Below are 20,221 nucleotides of genomic sequence, written 5' to 3'. Positions count from 1 at the left end.
AATGTTGTCTTTGATGGGTAGTTTGCATGGGCCTTATGGGACAAAATTTGCAATGTCTATGACAGTCTACATGTGGCCTAGAAGAAGCTAACACAAGCTAGAAGAAGTGGGAGATCAAAGCTCACCTTGAATGGAAGAAGCCATGGTTGCCATTAAAATTGTGAGCTAAAGGTATTCTCCACAAGTTGGAAGCAATGTTGAGTCGGGCTTGAGCTCTCGAGGAAGATAGCTCTGATACCAATTGAAAGGAGTGAACCCTAAATAGAAAACATGGAGCAAAAGCAAGAGCTATGGTGAAAGAAGCAAGAGAGAGAGAGAGAGAGAGAGAGAGAGAGAGAGAGAGAGAGAGAGAGAGAGAGAGAGAAGATGTGGAAACTTCAACAGTCACAGTTGTCAAGATTGTGGGAGAGAAGGAAGGAGTCTCACTTGTAGCTTTCTTGCTTGCACAATGGGGGAATACACACATAGGTGGAGGCTGAAAACAGTTTTCCTCTTCTTAGTTGTGTAAGCCAAAAAGAACTCAAGTACATAGAAATAGAAGAACCCTATATATGGGTCTCAAACCAAACTCAACTAACTAAGGTGGCATACTAACTGAGCCACGAACTAGAGTAGATAAGGATAGCTGTCATCTAGCTATTATTCATGGGCGGTGTACCAACCGCATCTGCACCTGACAAGTCGGTGACATAAATGCACAACGGTCACCCTGGCATATCACGAGTGGATCTCGATATCTCAACACTCCCCCTCGAGCTCAATCCCAATTCCTGCACATCAAGTAGGTCTCTGAACTTGCGCAGCTTCTCTATGCCCAATGCCTTCGTAAATATGTCAGCTACCTGATCCTCTGTGCTGATATAAACTAGATCAATAAGACCTAGTAAAACCCTCTCCCGCACATAGTGATAATGCACCTCAATGTGCTTTGTTCTGGCATGATAGACTGGGTTATTTGCCAAGTGTATACTGCTCATGTTGTCACAATAAATGACAACTGGCCCATCTGTAGGCTGATGCATATCATAAAGTAGTTTATGCAACCAAGCTACCTCACATGCAGCCATTGCTGCGCCCCTGTACTCAGCCTCTGTGCTCGACAAGGCAACTGTAGGCTGTTTCTTGCTGCTCCAAGTGACTGCAGCACTCCCAAAAGAGAACACATATCACTGGTAGATCGTCTATCAGAAATACTACCAGCCCAATCAGCATCAGTGTATCCATGCAACTGTATCTGAACCCCAGTCTCATAAAGTAGTCCATACTGCAATGTGGACTTCACATACTTGAGTATGCGTCTAGCCGCATCCAAATGCGGTTTCCTTGGAGCCTGCATAAACTGACTTACCAATCCAACAGCATAGCTCAAATCTGGCCTGGTAATAGTCATATAAATCAAACTTCCTACTATGCATCTGTACATATTAGGGTCTTCCAGAAGCTCACCTGCATCTGCGCTCAGCTTCACATTCTGCTCCAAAGGAACTGAAATAGGCTTACAGCCTGTCATCCCATATTTGGATAGCATGCCCAATCCATACTGCCTCTGCAAGAGCCGTATCCCACTTGGTGATCTAATCACCTCAATGCCCAAGAAATAACGCAGCTCTCCCAAATCCTTCATCTCAAAGTTCTGCTTCAATAGCATTTTCACGTGAAGGATATCTTCATCACTGTCACCTGTCATAATCAAATCATCAACATAAATGACAAGCAGCATAATATCTTTCTCTGTTTTTCTCACATAAAGTGAGAAATCTGCCTTGGAAATCTGAAAGCCAATAGTGACAAGATACTGTCCTATCTTGTCAGACCATGCTCTAGGTGCTTGCTTCAGGCCATACAATGCTTTCTTCAACCTACAAACAAACTCAGGATGAACAGCATGCACATAACCTGGTGGCTGCTCCATATATACCTCTTCTTGCAAATCACCATGCAAGAAGGCATTCTTTACATCCATCTGATGTAAAGACCATTCATTTGATGCAGTCATAGCAATGACTGCTCTTACGGTTGCCATCCTTGCAACCAGACTGAATGTTTCTTCATAATCAATGCCATATGTTTGTGCATACCCCTTGACTACTAATCTTGCCTTGTATCTGTTCACAGAACCATCTGCATTGTGCTTCACCTTATAAACCCACTTACAGCCAATTGCATTCTTACATTTAGGCAAAGGTACCAATTCCCATGTAGCATTTGCTTCCAAGGCATCCATTTCTTCATCCATGGCTTTCTCCCATTTTTCTTTTCCCATGGCTTGCTCAGAAGAAGTGGATTCTGGTTCCTGTATCACTTTGACCATATAGGCATAGTGAATGGCTATAAATCCATCATATTTCAGCCTATCCACAGGATACCTAGCTCTGGTAGACCTGCGCAAAGTAGGTTCACTCCCAGGTTCTCTCAAAACATCCCTGGTCTTCCTTACTCTCGGTATAACAATAGAACGAATGCCCAACTTCTCAGCTTTTGGATCCAACTTGGATCTCAACTCATCTGGCACATGTACATAGGCAATGCAACCAAAAATCTTCAAATGAGAAATATCTAGTTTCCTACCAGTATACCTTTCCTCTGGAGCCATCCCATGTATTGCTGCAGTGGGAGTCCTGTTCATTATGTAGATTGCTGTAGCAACTGCTTTAGCCCAGTAAAAATCTGGCAAGTCTTTTTCGTTGAGCATGGCACGAGATACCTCTCCAATATGCCTGTTTTTCCTTTCTGCAATTCCACTTTGTTGTGGGGTATGACTGCATGAATATTGCTGCTTTATGCCATGCTCCTGCAGGAACCTTACAAACTCATTTGAGAGGTACTCTCCCCCTCCATCTGACCTTAGGCATTTTATTTTCAGGCCTGTTTCTTTTTCAACCATAGCTTTAAGAGTTTTAAAATGCCCAAAAACTTCACTTTTCTTTTTCATAAAATACACCCAAACTTTTCTGCTATAGTCATCAATAAAAGTGACAAAATAATGACAGCCTCCAAGAGATGCAACTTTAGTAGTCCACACATCAGAGTGGATTAATTCCAATGGCTTCTTACTCTCTTGAACATGTCTAGGAAATGGTTTCCTTGCCTGTTTTCCAAATTGACAGGCTTCACATACCTTATGCATTTCTGCAACCTTGAATTTAGGCAATCCTGCAATAATATTTTGGGCTTGCATTGATTTAAATCGCTGTACATTAACATGACCAATGCATTTATGCCAGATATCAATATCTACAACTACACCGGTCCCATGTGCAAACATTGCTGCACTCAATTCAAGCATGTCTGCATCCAACGTAAACATTATGCCCTTCTTCTTTCCTTTTGCTATCAAGCGACCTTTATTTTTCATATCCTCAACAAAGCATCCATGAGAATTAAATCTGACCTGCAAGCCCTGCTCAACCATTTGACCAACAGAAACCAGGTTCTTTGTGATATTCGGGACATGAAATACATCCGACAGGTATTTCTTTTTCCCATCCTGCATAGACAAAGGAATTTTCCAATCTGCACAATAGGATGTGCAGTATCATCACCAGTCTCCACAAATCCTGGTTTTTCCATTTTCCTTGCATCCTGCATCCATTCTGCATGACCTGTCATGTGGTTTGATGTACCTGAGTCATACCACACATCATTACTTTCTTCTGCACTTGTCACAGAATTGGTCATGTGCTGCACCATAAACAAATGCTCATTTCTGTCATCACCCTGTCTACTAGAAGATGCATAATTCCCTTGTTGCAGTTTTCCATTCATGATGTCATTCTGCTTTTTATAGCAGTCTTTAGCCATATGACCCATTTTACCACAGTAGTAGCATTCAACATTGCTGTTTGCATTTTGGCCTCTTTGCCATCCACCACGACCTCTTTGGCTCCCCCTGCCTCTAGAGTTACCATGTCCTCCTCCATAGGACTGGTTTTCTTGAGTTTGCTGCATATTCTGATTTCTACCACAGCCTCCAGATCGGCCTCCTCTACCTCTGCCTCTACCTCTTCCAGCATTTGAGTAGAAGACAACTTCTTTTGAAGTTCCTCCTGAAGAAGATGCACCACCATTTCTCGGCTCCTCAGAAATTAGAAGAGCAATCAACTCCTCAAAATCAGGAAATCTTTCACGGACGGAAATGGATGTTCGAAACTGTGCATAATCCTTTCCTAGACCATTCAAGGTCACAGAAACTAAATCATCATCTTTCACTGGCGACCCAATGGAAGCAAGTGCATCTGCAATCTTCTTCACCTTCATGTGGTAGTCATTGATACTCATATTTTCTCTTTGCACATCGTGCAACTCTTGCTTGAGCTGCATTTTCCTGGCTTGCGTATTTGTGCTATACATTTTTGATAAAGTATCCCATGCCTCCTTTGGCGTACTTGCATCTTGAATATGCACAATCATAGAGTCTGAAATGCTGATAGACAGCCAGTACATAACTTTCCTGGCTCTCTCATGCCATGCTTTAAATGCCTGCATTTGCTGTTGATTGGGAACATCAGGAAGAACTGGTTCTTCTTCATTTCCTACAACGAATTCCCAATATCCTTTTCCCATAAGGAAATTCGTCATTCTAAACTTCCATGCTTGGAAGTTGTTCTTGTCAAGCTTTTCAGTGACAATCTGTGAAAGAGAATCAGACGCCATTACAGAATACTGCAAAAAATTATGTCACTACAAAGAACACAGCTTCAGCCTCACAAGAGCAAATCTGCAAAACTGACGAACGTGGTATTTGACCACATAGTCACTTCCTAGTGACGATTTTGCATCAACAGGCAACAAGGATGATTCTGTAACTCCCAATGTCTCTGCGCACAGGCATACGATGCAATTTCTACAGTAACTTTTCACCGACCTGTAGAACAGTGGTCGCACAGCATAAAACAGGGCCTTTTCCTGAGTGCGTGCAGAAAACTTCCGCCTCCAAAACAGGCCCCGAAATGGCCTCAAATCAAAAAAACAGAGCAACCAAGGCTAAAGCCCTCTCCCGTAGCATATACTGCCCTCTTGCTATACCCCGAAGAGCGTCTCAATCTGAGACAATGCACTCTTGCACTTTTCGACTGTGCTACCTGCAGAGACTTGCTCCCAAAACAGAAAAATGAAAGCAACACTGGTCCTCTTACCAGAACACCACGAACTTGGCTTGCTTTCTTGAGCTCCTTACCACAAACAAGGCTCTGATACCATGTCAAGATTGTGGGAGAGAAGGAAGGAGTCTCACTTGTAGCTTTCTTGCTTGCACAATGGGGGAACACACACACAGATGGAGGCTGAAAACAGTTTTCCTCTTCTTAGTTGTGTAAGCCAAAAAGAACTCTACATAGAAATAGAAGAACCCTATATATGGGTCTCAAACCAAACTCAACTAACTAAGGTGGCATACTAACTGAGCCATGAACTAGAGTAGATAAGGATAGCTGTCATCTAGCTATTATTCATAGGCGGTGTACCAACCGCATCTACAACAACTGACAAGTCGGTGACATAAATGCACAACGGTCACCCTGGCATATCAGGAGTGGAGCTCGATATCTCAACAACAGTGTGTGACCGGCCTTCCCTTTATTCAAATGTCACTGAAAGAATAAAGAATAAAGTAGTAGTGATGGGCATTCACCATTTGCAATGTATAGGTATGTGGGTAAATAATACACTATGTGGGTACTATCAACGTAATTAATACATGGGCAGTTAGGCACAAGCGCATTTATTCCAACACAAAATGCCATCAAAAATTTGATATGAGTCCAACAAGCCCTGGATGGTACACCGTGTGAATGGGCACGATGGAAGTGTCATCAAAAATTTAATCTAAACTATCCAAGAAGCCCTAGACTATACAGCATGTGAATGGGCAAGATAGCAATGCCCATTCACGCGAACTACCATCTTGCCCATTCACACACTGCACCATCCAAGCTTCCTAGACAACTCATATCAAATTTCTGATGACACTTTTGGGCATTTTGGGCAAAAACTAAGCTAATTGGTCTTCAAGCCACAATTTTTTATCGATATTTTTTTATTGTATTTTTACGCATCTATCATACTCTAAAAATATACATAGCGATATCACAATGTCGATTTATAAAATCCTACAATCTTATCATAGTTGAATGTTAAAAAATAGACAATATGCTCAAGAGATAAATTATAATAAAAATATATTTGTATTATAATGGAAAGTACAAAGGGATTTTCCTTTACAAGACTTTGCTTAGATCCTAGAGCTCAATACAAGTTTCAAGCCATCTTCAGGTGCTTGATTTTATGATGGACTTGCTCCCGTCTCTTCTTGGCCTCTAGCAACAACTCTACCTTAACACTTTCCTACATATAGCAGCCTCACTGGCTCCTATGGCTTTGCCAATCCCCATGGCATGCAGTATCCTTCCCCACAAGCATATAGCAATAATGATCTTATGTGCATTCAAGGTGATGGTGGATGCACATAGCACTTTTAATAGGGCCTTCAAGATACAAAGCTAAGCCCATCCATCTAGGGTGAAGGTGGCATGGACAATGGCTATGTCAGCAACAATGGGAATCCTGCCAATGTAGTGCCCTATGGAGGCATCCTTCCCAAATGCTTCTTGACCCTTCTGGAGACTCGCAAAATCATCAATGTCGAGCATAGCTTACATTAACATGAAATTAGCTCAAAATAGTATATATAGTAAAATAAAGTGTCTAGATGGACTATTGATATACTTACTTCCTATATAGCATCGATGGCAACCTCCAAGGGTTTAGTCAAGTCCACACTTGACTTGAACTCGTCAATCGAGGGGCTTGATGCTCTTTTAAGAGCACCTATCCTACAACCAAGCTAGCATGCACTACCTCAAACTCTTGGGTGCTAACCGTGGCATGCTCTGCTAAGTCCACGGCATCTCCAAGATCTTTGAGTGTGTCATCTATGTCTTCTAGCTTCGAGTTGATGTACTCCATAGACAGATCGTCAAACACGAGGGGGAAGTCATTGGCAATTACCAACATCAACAATGCCTCATCCTCTCTCTCCAAAAAAATTCTCCACATCATGGAGAAATATGGATTCTTTGTCATCGATAAAGACTTCACTCATACTATCTATGTGGCATTATGCATCGATGGTAGAGGGGGCAACCTCTACTCACTTGAGCCACCTCCTAAGGTGTTGTCCGCGACAATTGTAGCTGTATCGAGCATAAGGTCTAGAGCTTTTGCCTCTTCTGCAGCCTCTGCTTCCTCTCTAATATTGTCTATTGGTGAAGGCTTTGGATCAAGGACATTCTTCAATAAGCCTCCCACAGGTTCTTCAACATCCACTATGACTGCAGATGAGTCCTCACCTTCATTGAGTAACAAAACAAAAGCGGCAATCCATGCGAGAGAGTTAGCGACATGCTTATCAAATCCATATTTCCTAGCTTGCCATGACCTAGTCATTTTCAAAATGCCTCCATGCCATTGATATACTTCACGAGATTGCACGGCACACATTCCTTGTTAGAATCCTAAAGCCCAATGGTATATTCTTGTAAGTATGTGTTCATGTACTCAATAGGGTATTGTAGGCTAGGACCATGCCACAATACCGTATCATAGTACTTAATATTGGGACAAAAGATCTTGTAAAGATCTTATCTCCCATTGAATTTCATGCCCTAAAGGAATTACATAAAGCTATTAAGAGTGTAATCCATCGTGGAAGCAGGGGTGGAGGAGGAAAGGGTGCTTGGGAGAGGATAATAAAGCTTATTCATACAATTTTGAAAAGTAAAAAAATAAAATCATAAAACAATCTAAATTATAGAGTGTTAGATAAAATTTCACGATCTATTCATTGTTAATTTTTTATACATCATTTTGTACATAGATTTTGACTTGTTATAGAACACTTGATAGCATATAATTCTTCTTCATTCTTTTGTCCATCTGAAAGGAAAAAAAATCAAATAAGATTCGAACTACTATGTCCCAACCAAAACAAAAAAAAAAATCAATATTAGACAAGCTCATCCGACTCTAATAATCACTCACTATGATTGACTTGATCATTCCACCTAGCATATGAATTTGAATATCAAATGATTATCCCATGTCTTTAGTGGACTCCAAGGGAATCCATTAGTCTACTTTCTTTATCCAATGTTAGTAATATAAGCATATATATAATGTTGAACGTGTAATCAAGTAATGAAATGTAATACTAGAGACCACCACTCTAAACAAAAAGATGTCACCTTTGTGCACCCCATCCACCTCATTCCATCCTTCTTCAAAATTGAAATCAAAAAAATTCTATGTTATGTTATTACAAATGAACATGAAGGGAATCGATGTGCATTAGTGCTTTTAAAAATATATACAAAAACATAAATTAGTACAAATCATAAAAGACCCACTCATTTTGAAGCTCTCTTGAATCTCAACAAGCTATGAATGTCATATATAATCCTCATTTTTAATGTATGAAATGTCCACTCATCCAAAACGGACCATTTTAAAGAATTGAGAGATGAACAAGGAAGTACTTCAAGAGAACCATATAAATCAACTAATATAGGCACTATATAAATGAACTTATTTAAAAAATCTTGCAATATAAAAGATATTGTGATGACTTTCCAATCATCATTGTCTCACCCACATCCACATGTAAAGCTTTGTATGTCCCAAATAAGCTTCCCAAAGGTTGGTCCCCAATAAGATTCAAAGAGAAAATATCTAACAATCTAACAAGAGAGAAAGTAAATACCTCAAAGACATATGAGAAGTTAAAAACATAAAAGCAATGACTTACAATTCGAGAAGAAATCTTATCGAATAGTCCTAAAAGGTAGCTTCAAGTCCTTCACACCATACACATATTGAACTAATGCAACAAGATCACCATCTCAAGCCTCCTGAAACTGAAGCACTCTACCCTTCCAATGATTTTGTAGTACACTATGACGATAAACTCAATGAGACCTTATTACAAAAGGTTGCATGTAGACCCATGAATCCTTCTTAAACAATGCTCCTTTCCATTTGTCATGTTCATCCTCTATATTGTATACATAAACAACAAATATAAAATCACGAGATCACCTTTGCTAACATGTAGATGCCATTGAAATGGTAATGAAAACAAAGGCTATATTGCTATGGTTGTGTGAGCACAAAAACATGAGAAAAAAAATTTAAAAAAAAAATAAAATACCATGAAAGAAAAAAAATTAGTTTAATGCCAAGTGACTATGGTTGGGAAAATATGGAGACTCTGTGATTATGGCTATGCTCAAAAGAAAGAGAGGCTAGGATCTCTGTCACTATGGCTCAAAGAAACTAAGGATTGTGTGACTATGGTTGTGTGAGGATAGAAAGATGAGAAAATTTGTAGAATGGAGATAAAAAAAATGTCCATGAAATACAAAGAGAAGTTGGGTGTTGTGTGGCTATGACTGAAAGCAGCTTAAATTGTGTGGCTACGATTGAGAAAATTTGGAAGGAAAGAAAGCTGAGAAAAAATGTGAAATGGAGATAAGAGAATGACCAAGCTGAAAACATATCTTACAGAAAGACCCAAAAATGCATTTTTTGACTATATGTATCATAAAAAGAGGGTTTGAAAGAAGAAATATATATTTTTGAAAGAAGAGAGAATTTTCGGATTTTGATCACCTTTTTGGACACCCAATGGAACCCACATGATTTGTTTTGGATGTGTGTATGGGAGAGGGAAAGGATATATATATATATATAAGAAAACAAGCTTATAAGTGGTAAAGACAAGGTAAAAAAGAGTGTGGATAAAATGTGCACATCAATCCCTCTCCCATTGGTCCACCTCAAATCTCATCATTAAGAGTCATTAATTCTTAAGCTAAATGACCCTTTTTGAGTCCATAATTTCTCTAATGCTCACATTGAGTCCACCAAGGTTCAAAACTTGGCCTATGGGATATGCCTTTAGAGCATCTTGCATTGTTCTTTCATCTCTCAATTTCTCGTCATCTAGTGGCTACCCTAGTGATAAGCCGCTTGTGTTTATAAACCCATTGACCCAGATTCAAATCTCCCCTTTCATATTCCTAAATGAAATCCTCTCTCTCTCTCTCTCTCTCTCTCTCTCTCTCTCTCTCTCTCTCATGATATTTCAATGCTTCCGACTTTAAAAAATCTATAATTTGACTGCTACAAAGAATCTATATATATAGGGAGACAAACCTATAAGTGGTAGGAACAAGGGAAAAAAGAGAGTGAATAAAATGTGCACATCAATCCCTCTCCCATTGGTCTACCTCAAATCTCATCACTAAGAGTCATTAATTCTTAAGCTAAAGGGCCCTTTTTGAGTTCATAATTTCTCTAATGCTCACATTGAGTCCACTAGGGTTCAAAACTTGACTATGGGATATGCCTTTAGAGCATCTTGCATTGTTCTTTCATCTATCCATTTCTCGTCATCTAGTGGCTACTCTAGTGATAAGCCACTTGTTTTTATTAATCCATTGGCCCGGGTTCAAATCCCCTTTCATATTCCTAAATGAAATCCTCTCTCTCTCTCTCTCTCTCAACATTCTCATGATCTTTCCATGCTTCCAACTTTAAAAAATCTATCATTTGATTGCTACAAAGAACTTGGCTTGATAACAACAAAAAGCACATTTGCATCAACTGCATAATCATCCGATATGTACAAGTTACTAATGCCATAGCTCCTAAAAAATGAGGAGTGCTGGAATCAATTCTGGACATTTTCCCTTGATAGATATAATGTAATATAAAAGAACAGTTAAGTCTGCTCTACTAAGACAGAAAAAACATATCTAAAAATGCACATAGAAAGCAGTACATTCTCCACCTGTTTGCATCAACTGTGTAATCATCCAATACGTACGACTTACCAATGCCATAACTCCTAACAAATGAGTGCCAGAGTCAATTCTCTGGACATTTTCATTGGATAAATATATGTAATATAAAGGAAAAGTTTGAGAAGACGAAGGTGTCACAGATATGCATGCTCCAGTCCTTTCAGAACCCTGAGATTTTAGACAGGTAGCAGACAATACCCAAGGATTCTCATTAAATTAAACAAGTAAATAATCCTGAATAATGACCTGAAGTCTGCTCAAAGCCAGAAAAAACATGACTCCAAATGAACAAAGAAAGCAGTATATCCTCCGGTATTTGCTGTGCATCTCTGTTTTGTTGTTAAAAGGGGGCCAATCAGAGAGGTGTCATTGTTACAATGATCTGTAGCAAAATAATGAATTCTGAATTGAAATAAAAAGATGACAGCAGCCCTGAAAGGAACACAACTTTCAGAGCTGTGTGCACTGCAAGGTTATGCTTTAAGTGTGTGGCTTGATCCAAGGTTCCCAGGAGTATATTTTGAGCATCTGTCCAGCAGCTATGCTTTATTCCCTGCCATCTCCCAATGACCTCGACTTGCTGTGTCTGAATACTTGTGTAAAGCTATAGACGTCACGTATTCACTTCCAACCACAGAACTTGATTACCTTCACTGTAAGACAAGCTCACACATAAAGCAAACAAACCTACAAGTGACAGCTTTCATTTCGTCATCTGTAAAACTACTACACAGCTGTTTAGCTGTGTGAACCAATCAAGTCCTCCGAAATTTACAAGATGGCACAATTTTTGTGGTGTGACTTCTTTTTTTTCCTTTTCTGCTTTGGCGGCTGCAATACCACCTTTATGGCAGCATCAAAAACAGCTTTAACATTCTGCAAAATAAGGCGAAGTGGAAGTTAACCAGCAGTGCAGAGCAAACTACCAGTAGAGATCCTCTAGGTATGACAGCACACCAAGATAAGAATAGAATTTGCTTTACTTGTTGTGTTTTAGAGCTGCACTCAATGTATGCAGTGGCCCCAATCTGTTTCTTTAATTGCTCCCCCTGTAAAGGAACTTGATTAGGCATAAATAAGACATTCAAGATTCATCATAGGAGAAGCATAGGAAAAGCAGTGAGGAAACATAGTATAACACTGAAAATTAAGACCAGACAGTGCGGCATGAAAAACACTAAAAAATTTAAACCAAGCTCTAGCTCTTTCTTTTCTGATTCATCAAATATTGCCCTGATGCAAGTTGTATTAAACCTAGATATTCTTTTGGGGACTCCTCACAGCTCCTCATATTTGGGTTGAAATATTGTATAATTGAGAATATAGGTAGAGAGAGACCTGAAGGGGATGAAAACCTACATCTAAGGCAAGTCAAAAGGTAACATGCAACGATCAGCCATGGCTACAGCAAAGAGGCATTTATGGGCGAGATTTTGAACAAAAAATGTCCTTGGCCAATAGCCGACATATAATCTTCCCATTCTCTATGTGATTACGATAATGAGCTCAAAATCTCTATAACACAGATTGCAAAGAATGTGTGCATATAAAGGAGCTTGTGAAGACACTCCAACGTATTGCAAAGTGCAACTGACTAAAAATATATACAAACAACTTGCATAGCATGTATGCATATAAATAGCAAGTGAATGCAGTCTGAGGTAATGTAAAGTGCACCACATTAAACAAGACTGTTATGTCACACACACACACACAACTTTGGACCAAACAAGTGTAACCCAGTTTCTAGGTTGAATGCATGCTCACTAGAAGGTTTGGGGTTCTTACACTCTGCACAGTCATAAAAATTGAAAATCGAACCTGGATCGGCAGGTTAGCAACGGGTGGAACACTGTCCCAGTGGCCACTGGGCTAATCGTACAATTACGAAAAGAAAAAAGAGAACTTTATAGAGATCGAGAGAAGCCTATCTGCCATGATTGATAGACTGGATTAAAGACTTATCGGATTCTCACTCTCTCTCCTGATCCATGCTGAAGAATGGGCAATGCCAAAAAGCCCAAAAAGCTTCCCAGATCTTGTGTCCAGCACTTACCTCTCAACTCATTGGTCCATCTATTGAGCAGACAACTTGTTTCCCAAGAACACCGATTCAGAGATGATGCTTTTACTGCCAAGATTGCAGTTGCTACAATGAAAGAAGGTTTACCTTGTGCCTTTGCAAAACTTGCCAAAAGTGGCCAATTTCATACAATGGATCTCCAAAGGAAATGAGGCAGTTTGCTTCTCCCAAATTAGTTGAAGATTTGCAATCCCCAATTTGAGGCTTGTTCATTCTCCAAAGTTGATTGGCATAGTCAACTCTACTTGCTATGAGGTGTTGTAACAGAGACTTGCCATTGGAGACTACATACTAGCCTTCCAAATATTATTTGAATGTAAAGGACAAGACTGGCTCATATAGAGGTACATGTTAACTGCCTTCCAAATGGCTTTGTGGTACAAGCCTAATCACATTATGTGAGGATATGTCAGATTTTGGCTCTTCATATCCATCCAAAGCTATGCAACACTATAAATTTTCTAGTTGTCACAACACAACTATTGCAAATGTTTTTGCCCCATTTGTATAAGGATGGAAAGCTATGGAAACAACCACTATGTGTCCAGGTAATAGAGCAATGACTTCCAAAATCTGCTAGGCACAAGCCTCTTTTGTGATCCATGCTCCCCAAAGATCTTTTTGATGAGCCTTGCAATTTCCACTTCATACAAGCCAGAGTTAAATCAACCTCACCTGGTTGTTGAACTTGTCCATCACAATAGCAATTGCCATCACTCTGAAACCTTTTTCTCTTTGAAGGGTTGAGATAAGTCTCAGATAGAGAAGGGTTGAACCTCCCTACCACCTTCCAATTGTTTGAGTTTTATAGATAGCATGCCTGGTAAGCCCACATGTAACTATGAATGTCGAACGTCTTGCTTAATCTTACAACAAAAGTGACAAGAGAACTTCAAAAGGGTAGGACCTTCAACACAATGCCCTAGTCCTAGGGCACCATGTGCCTCCTTACAGCAACAAGACAAGCTTAATCACAATACTTGCTGGTACTTATGCACCTCTGCACCCAAACAGGGATCGATCTTAGAGCACCTTCATAGGAGGTAAAGAAAGCCATCTCCACTGAAGTAACCACGATCACTGTACTGAGCAGCCTGCTCAACACACCTGCCACCCATTTTTCTTTTGCGGGCACATACTTGACTTTAAGTCAACCTAAGAAAGTAATTGCCACCACTGCAATTAGCTGACACAGATTCACATATTGTACAAAGAGAGCAACTAAAGCTCGTTCCTGCCCAATACATAATGCTCCCATTTTTCAAAGGCATGCACAAAAGCCAACAGTCATGTCATAGGCAACATAATTTATGGGTGCAATGCAAAGTGGTAAGCCGAAATACAACCATGGCAAGAACAAGTTTGGATGGCAACACACAGGGCCCTATCTGTCACCCAAAAACTCCTAAACAGAGTGTCTCTGATATATCCTATATGTGATTGCTTGCCACCTAACAACAATTGTCAGAAGTTATCCTACTCAGCTTAACGTGCACGCACAACACAGAATTCAATAAGGACCAGCCTGCAGCTCCCCTCCCCCCCCAAGACAACGACCAAAGAAATAGCTTAAAACCTTGAAATGCTTCTTAAAAAGAATAGGATTTTCTTTGTAAGTGGCAAAATCAAGGAGTACACAGACACCACAATCCTTGGTAGGACCATCTGCAACACACATGCCCAAATAGAATCCAGAATCCAATGACTACAAGTCGCTCCAAGAAAAAATTCTATTAGCAACACCTTGGAGGAAAAACCCCCTTGAGGTAAAGAATATGCAGAACAAAGAGGGCCCTGTAAAAGAGCAACTAAATACATCACAAAGATTCAGTGACTACCAATTCTCCTTTTGGCATACATCCAAAAGTGCAGCTGTCAAACATCATCCTCTTGCAACAAATAATCCTGATGACTATTTGTCTCCCCTCCTACAGGTCAACTAACTAATGTTCAGATGTAGAACAAGTTTCCTGAGCAAGACACAGCTGACGACACCAAAAAGTATCTGACTCCTGAGGCTGCCTTAAGTTATATGCTGAAGACAACCCTCTTTTGCTTAAAGTGCTAGAACAGAAAGTGCATTTCGGAGATGCACCTGAAATGGCTGGAAAAAAATTTTAAGGCAACAGTCTTAAGAGTCCTTAGGTCCATCTTGCTGAAAGCACAGGCATTTGATGCAAAAATGCACTAGTCTGACCTTTTCTTAGGGTCATCTTGCTATTTCCCACCCTTGTGAAGACTTAGAGCAGTATATCCTCCTGGCTGGTTGCTAAAACACAGTTACTGCTCTTATTTTGAGATATCAAAAGCTGGTCTAGGGATAAGTCCAGGCCCGCACTGACTCTTGTTTAGCTTTGTTTGTTACCTTTGGCATTGGTTATGCATCTTCAACTATTATATTACTACAGCTCATCATCCTTTTGTTTCAGCCATTGCACTCCATGGTGACCTCATCTTTGTACTTTTTCAAAAATCAATCCATGAAGAACGTTTTGCAGTCATCCACAGTCATCACTGACTAGATTCAAAAATTAAGTTCCTCCTATAATGTGTATGTGGCTGACAACTAACTGTAGTTTGAAATCTGCAGTGCCTTTCCTCTTGAAGGAGAACTATATCTGATAAATAGAGGGCCTTTATTCACTTTAACATCCACATGAAAACAGAGCAGCTTAGGATCTCTCTAGCCTAGAGCTTTCCAAATAAGTAAATACCAAACTAACTCTAACATACCAAATATGTCTGCAATAGTTACTTCATCCTTCAGCTTTGCTTAGCTTTTGGACTCTTGGGTTATGAATGAGTTTTTTCATAAACTTCAAGCCGTTTCTTCATCCTTTTTATTAAGGACACAGGGACAATTCTAGAACTTCGAATCTGTAGAATGAAACAAATACATACTATGCTGTCTCTTGCTGAATAAAGTGGATTAGCCATGATGTCAAATTGGTCATTTTAGTTGTACACTGAATAGCTTTTGTTTTTTTTTAGATCAAAAGTTAAGCCCCAATTCCAAAGTTACTTGCCAAGGGTTGCATGACAGATACTTTAGTGTACTGTCAATAGCACAACCACAATGAGCTTTTTGACAAAACAATATCCCAATAATCAAGATACAAGAACACAACACTAGAACGGAAAATGCAGGAAATGCCTGGCAATCATCTCAATCAATTGAAACGAGGACAAAGATCATCTATTCGTCCAATAGCTTTACATTGACAGCTATGTCTTGGGAAACTGTATATCTTACATGAAGCACCTCAAGTCCCAAGAGTCACCTTCAAACTCCAAATCACTGAGTGTCAAGCAGGAGACACTCTCAGCTGTCAGAAACAAACTGATAAGACATCAAGCATGAATCTAGAACAGCCTCGGCCATCTAAGAGGAAGCAAGAAATGTCCTCTTGAGCAGCCAGGAATGCAAAGTAGTCATCTTGTTAGGCCCTGCTAAATGAAGTTTGTCCACTTGATTATGAACACGGTATAAATAAATAAATTGCAGATGAAGCAAGGGCTAAATGGGTCTTCAAACATATAAGAAATAGAATAGACATTAACCAAGCTTCTCATTGTTATTGCGATTTGTTTTAATCTGACTGGGGTTGACACACCCTCATTGAACGTTCTTCCCCTTATGCCAGTAGTAGATAGCTTCATAACTTGTTGAGCAGTGAGTGATCTTCTCACTCAGTTCGACTACCCAAATTAGGTTGGACGACAGAGCTTGCACTGGCTGTAAGTTTAAATACATTTTTCATAAGCTGCAAGCCTTAAATGTAACCTTTGAACTTTCAATTATGAATCCATACAAACAATAGTCCAACTCTTCAAGAAAGAATGCATAAGCTCTTTTCCAAACCTTACTGCCACTTACTTGGATAGTTGATATTGGTGTAGCACCTGGATGATCCACAAAGAACTGCTTGTCATCACGTAGGTCTGCAGTTGACAGATAATTCTGATTGAACTTGTGGATTGACATGGCTTTTAAACTTCTCCTTCAACAATTTCATAGATGCACGGACACATCAAGCAGAACATACCAGTCTACAAATTTAAATTTCGTAGGTGTGCATACATATCAAGCAGAATATACCGGCCAACAAATTTACATCCACATACACACGTCATGCAGGACGTGTCTGGACTGGACTTTCACTCTGAAATGTTTAACTTCTCCAACTCATACTGTAAATCTCAATGTAACCATAAACAATCTTGGTATGAATTCAAAGTATAGATACACATTTAGTGAATCCTTCTTTCTACAATTTTAAATTGAAAAAAAAGGAGACAATTCTTCAAGGGGAATGATTCGACAAAATTAGTTACGTGAGTTTCTCTATAATCCTAGTACCAATTAAGCGATGGAACTGCAAGTTTGTAACCGATAGAATCACAAGCAAATCTTAAATAGTTTGCTTAGTGTTACGTCAAACAAAGGCTGTAAAAGGGAATGCATACCTAGTTTGGTTCCCACAAGAATAATTGGTATGCCTGGGGCATAATGTCTCAACTCAGGTATCCACTGCATTAAAACCCAGAGCACTATCCACGACTAAGTGCCAAAAATAATAATTTAAATATAAAACTGTCCCAGGCATCCAAAGAACGGCATACATAGAGCTGATAATCCAACCTTCTTTGCAATATTCTCATAGCTTGCCTTGCTAATAAGTGAAAAGGCAAGAAGGAAAACGTCTGCACCCCTATAGCTTAGGGGCCTTAATCGGTTATAGTCCTCTTGACCTGCCAGAAACTCCTTTATACCAGATCAACACCTAACACCGTCTTGACAATGAAAACAAACAGCTTAAGGTAAACTAGCAGGTACCTGCTGTGTCCCAGAGCCCGAGGTTGACTGTGCTACCATCAACCACCACATTGGCACTAAAATTATCGAACACAGTGGGCACATAATCCTGTAGTATATACCACATGAACATCAATTGGACACAATGTCAGGCCCTTCGAAATGAAATGTGGTATAATTGAACCAAATTCTTGTCACTGAGGATGAAAATTGGTACAGACAAGGCATTGAGCACACAGAAAGAACTAAAGTGTTCGACTTTGAGGCTGAAATGTGGTACAGACTAGGCCTCAAACGAATGTAAAAGAAAACCACTCAAATTCATGGAGCAAATCTTGGGTACCACTTAAGATCTAGCAGAATTGAGGAAATGTAGACACGTTTGCCTGTTTGAGAGAGAGACTTACGGTCGGGAAGGTGTTGCTAGTGTATGAGATGAGCATGCAGGTCTTGCCAACAGCACCATCGCCGACGGTGACACATTTGATGAATCTAGCTGTACTCATTGTAGCGTGTCTGGTTTTTGCGACTCCGCTTCACCCTCAATTACGCTGCTGCTGCAAACTCGCGGATGGCGCGCCCTACATACTCTGTTCCTTGCACGAGCCGTAGACCGGCGTTACCAGATGCATAAAATCACACACACACACACACAGACTCTCTCTCTCTCTCTCTCTCTCTCTCTCTCTCTCTCTCTCTCTCTCCTGATCCTGTGTCTGTGTGTGCGAGATCAATCTACGACGATTTACCTTCCCGCAAAAAAAAAGCACATATGCAGTCGCACACCTCGTTTTATCAGCGAACACACACACACACACACGCATACGCACGCACACACTCGCGCTCTCTCTCTCTCTCTCTTTCCCCCTCCCTTTCCTTTGGCTCGTGATTACTTTGGAGGACTCTTTCTTTTTGTATGTACCGCGCTGTCGAAAAAGAAGGACGTACCTTGGTTAGGACCTGTGCCTTTCTATCCCTCTCCTACCGCGATTCTTCCTTAACGTCCACCACCGTAGGGTAAATAAAAAGGTCCAATTGCGTTGCCTTGTGAACATGCAAATACACAACTTCTCCTCTCTAAATATGCAAACCCTTATGGAGTGATTATAGTTTATTGAACACGACCCTACTCAGCACATAAAGCTCTCAAATCAGTTGGTTCTCTAGTGTTGCTCCTAATGTCTACATCATGTAAGAGTCAATCTTTTAAGAGGGTGGATGTATACATTGGAAGGGATTGAAAAACATACTACAATGAGAGGATTGTGTCTACATCATGTAAGAGCCAATCTTTTAAGAGGGTGGATGTATACATTGGAAGGGATTGAAAAACATACTACAATGAGAGGATTGTGTCTACATCATGTAAGAGCCAATCTTTTAAGAGGGTGGATGTATACATTGGAAGGGATTGAAAAACATACTACAATGAGAGCCTCCTACGTGTGATTATATTGATCTATGTATCTTGAAGGCAATAAGGGGCACGCATGCCCTAGAAACTCCTTGTCCTACCACATGATGCTAGTTGAGTTCTTGGAATATAGGGAATACGCTCAAATTTGAAGGTGTTTCAAATGTTTGTTGGTCATAAGAGAAATGCAAGTTAACCAACATAAAGGGAATCCTACTTTTTTGGTGCAAATAAAGCTTGAGCACAATCACTAGATTACGTTGACTCTTGCCTTTTTTTGACACTCACATTAGGAGCTAGGTTTTTTAGGTAGTAAGACAAATGTTGGAACACCTAGAGTAGTTCATCTATTGGCACGTCTAGATGAGTCACAATGAAGTTCTACTCCAAAAGGGTCACAATGTAACAAAATTTAGCAAATCACAATCAAGCAAGCTTTGCCACCATTATGTAAGAAGCTTACCATGGTTCATCAATATGGAACCATACAAGTTGGACAAAGCTCATGTCATCATCACCATTCCCCTCTTTACCTCATTCACTAGCATGTTAAAGCAAAAATTAGCTAGCAAAATTATTAGGACTTCCTAGTGATTTGCCTCTTTTTTGAAGAGAGAAAGGACATCTATAATTCCATTGTTAACAATGTGGTTGGCATAGCTTGATTACTAATGAACATGTATACTTAATTATCTTACGTGCATGCAAAGTTTGAATCCATCACCCTTTTATCAAAGTGCATCATATCTCAATAGGACATTATAAAGTAATAAAGCTCGCAACCAATCACATCTAAACATGCTTGCCTTACAATAACTGTCTTTGTGAATATAGCCATGATAGAAGAACCTAAGAAAAGCACCATGTAGTACCCTATGAGACTATTATAGTCTATGGCAAATTATCAATAAGTGGAAGCCAACAAGTGGTCTCTTTCTCTAACTTTTGGTTCACTCTAATATGCATGCACATATTATTGCATAAGCTCGAGCCCACATGTTGACAACCTACTTGACAACTACCTACTCCATGAGAAGGACCTTTACTTC

The 20,221-nt window shown here is 39.8% G+C and overlaps 1 protein-coding gene across 3 annotated transcripts; it reads right to left on the bottom strand.

Moving 5' to 3' along the window:
- Positions 1-11,046: 11,046 nt before the first annotated feature.
- Positions 11,047-18,501, bottom strand: LOC148019510 (rac-like GTP-binding protein 5). 3 transcript variants are annotated; one of them, XR_015694999.1, is made up of 8 exons: positions 18,166-18,501; positions 17,780-17,867; positions 17,585-17,694; positions 17,410-17,473; positions 16,820-16,884; positions 16,196-16,678; positions 11,843-11,908; positions 11,664-11,735 (listed from the first exon to the last, which is right to left on the bottom strand). XR_015694999.1 is itself a non-coding variant. In XM_087700998.1 (7 exons), the coding sequence occupies exons 1-7, from the start codon at positions 18,262-18,264 to the stop codon at positions 11,631-11,633; spliced, it is 597 nt and encodes a 198-aa protein (XP_087557124.1). In that variant the 5' UTR covers positions 18,265-18,501; the 3' UTR covers positions 11,047-11,630. The 3 variants fall into 3 exon arrangements, 2 of the variants coding, with proteins under 2 accessions (XP_087557124.1, XP_087557125.1); XM_087700998.1 differs by lacking the exon at positions 16,196-16,678 and having other exon boundaries at positions 11,047-11,735; XM_087700999.1 differs by lacking the exon at positions 16,196-16,678 and having other exon boundaries at positions 11,047-11,735; positions 17,612-17,694.
- Between the last annotated feature and the right edge of the window lie 1,720 nt (positions 18,502-20,221).

This window comes from Lygodium microphyllum, chromosome 19, assembly GCF_053477565.2.
Source record: "Lygodium microphyllum isolate KBCC chromosome 19, Lygodium_microphyllum_v1.1.10, whole genome shotgun sequence".
Lineage (NCBI taxonomy): Eukaryota > Viridiplantae > Streptophyta > Polypodiopsida > Schizaeales > Lygodiaceae > Lygodium > Lygodium microphyllum.
Note: the sequence above shows the minus strand (reverse complement) of the source record. Positions and strands in the feature narration are given on the sequence as shown.

What these genes read in the sequence shown, in the direction of transcription:
- LOC148019510 (XM_087700998.1), bottom strand. Translation starts at nt 18,264, where the DNA reads ATGAGTACAGCTAGATTCATCAAATGTGTCACCGTCGGCGATGGTGCT. An exon ending in CGGGCTCTGGGACACAGCAG is followed by an intron (nt 17,695 to 17,779) that starts GTACCTGCTAGT and finishes AGTTTCTGGCAG; the next exon opens with GTCAAGAGGACTATAACCGA. An exon ending in GCAGCTCTAAAACACAACAA is followed by an intron (nt 11,736 to 11,842) that starts GTAAAGCAAATT and finishes CTTATTTTGCAG; the next exon opens with AATGTTAAAGCTGTTTTTGA.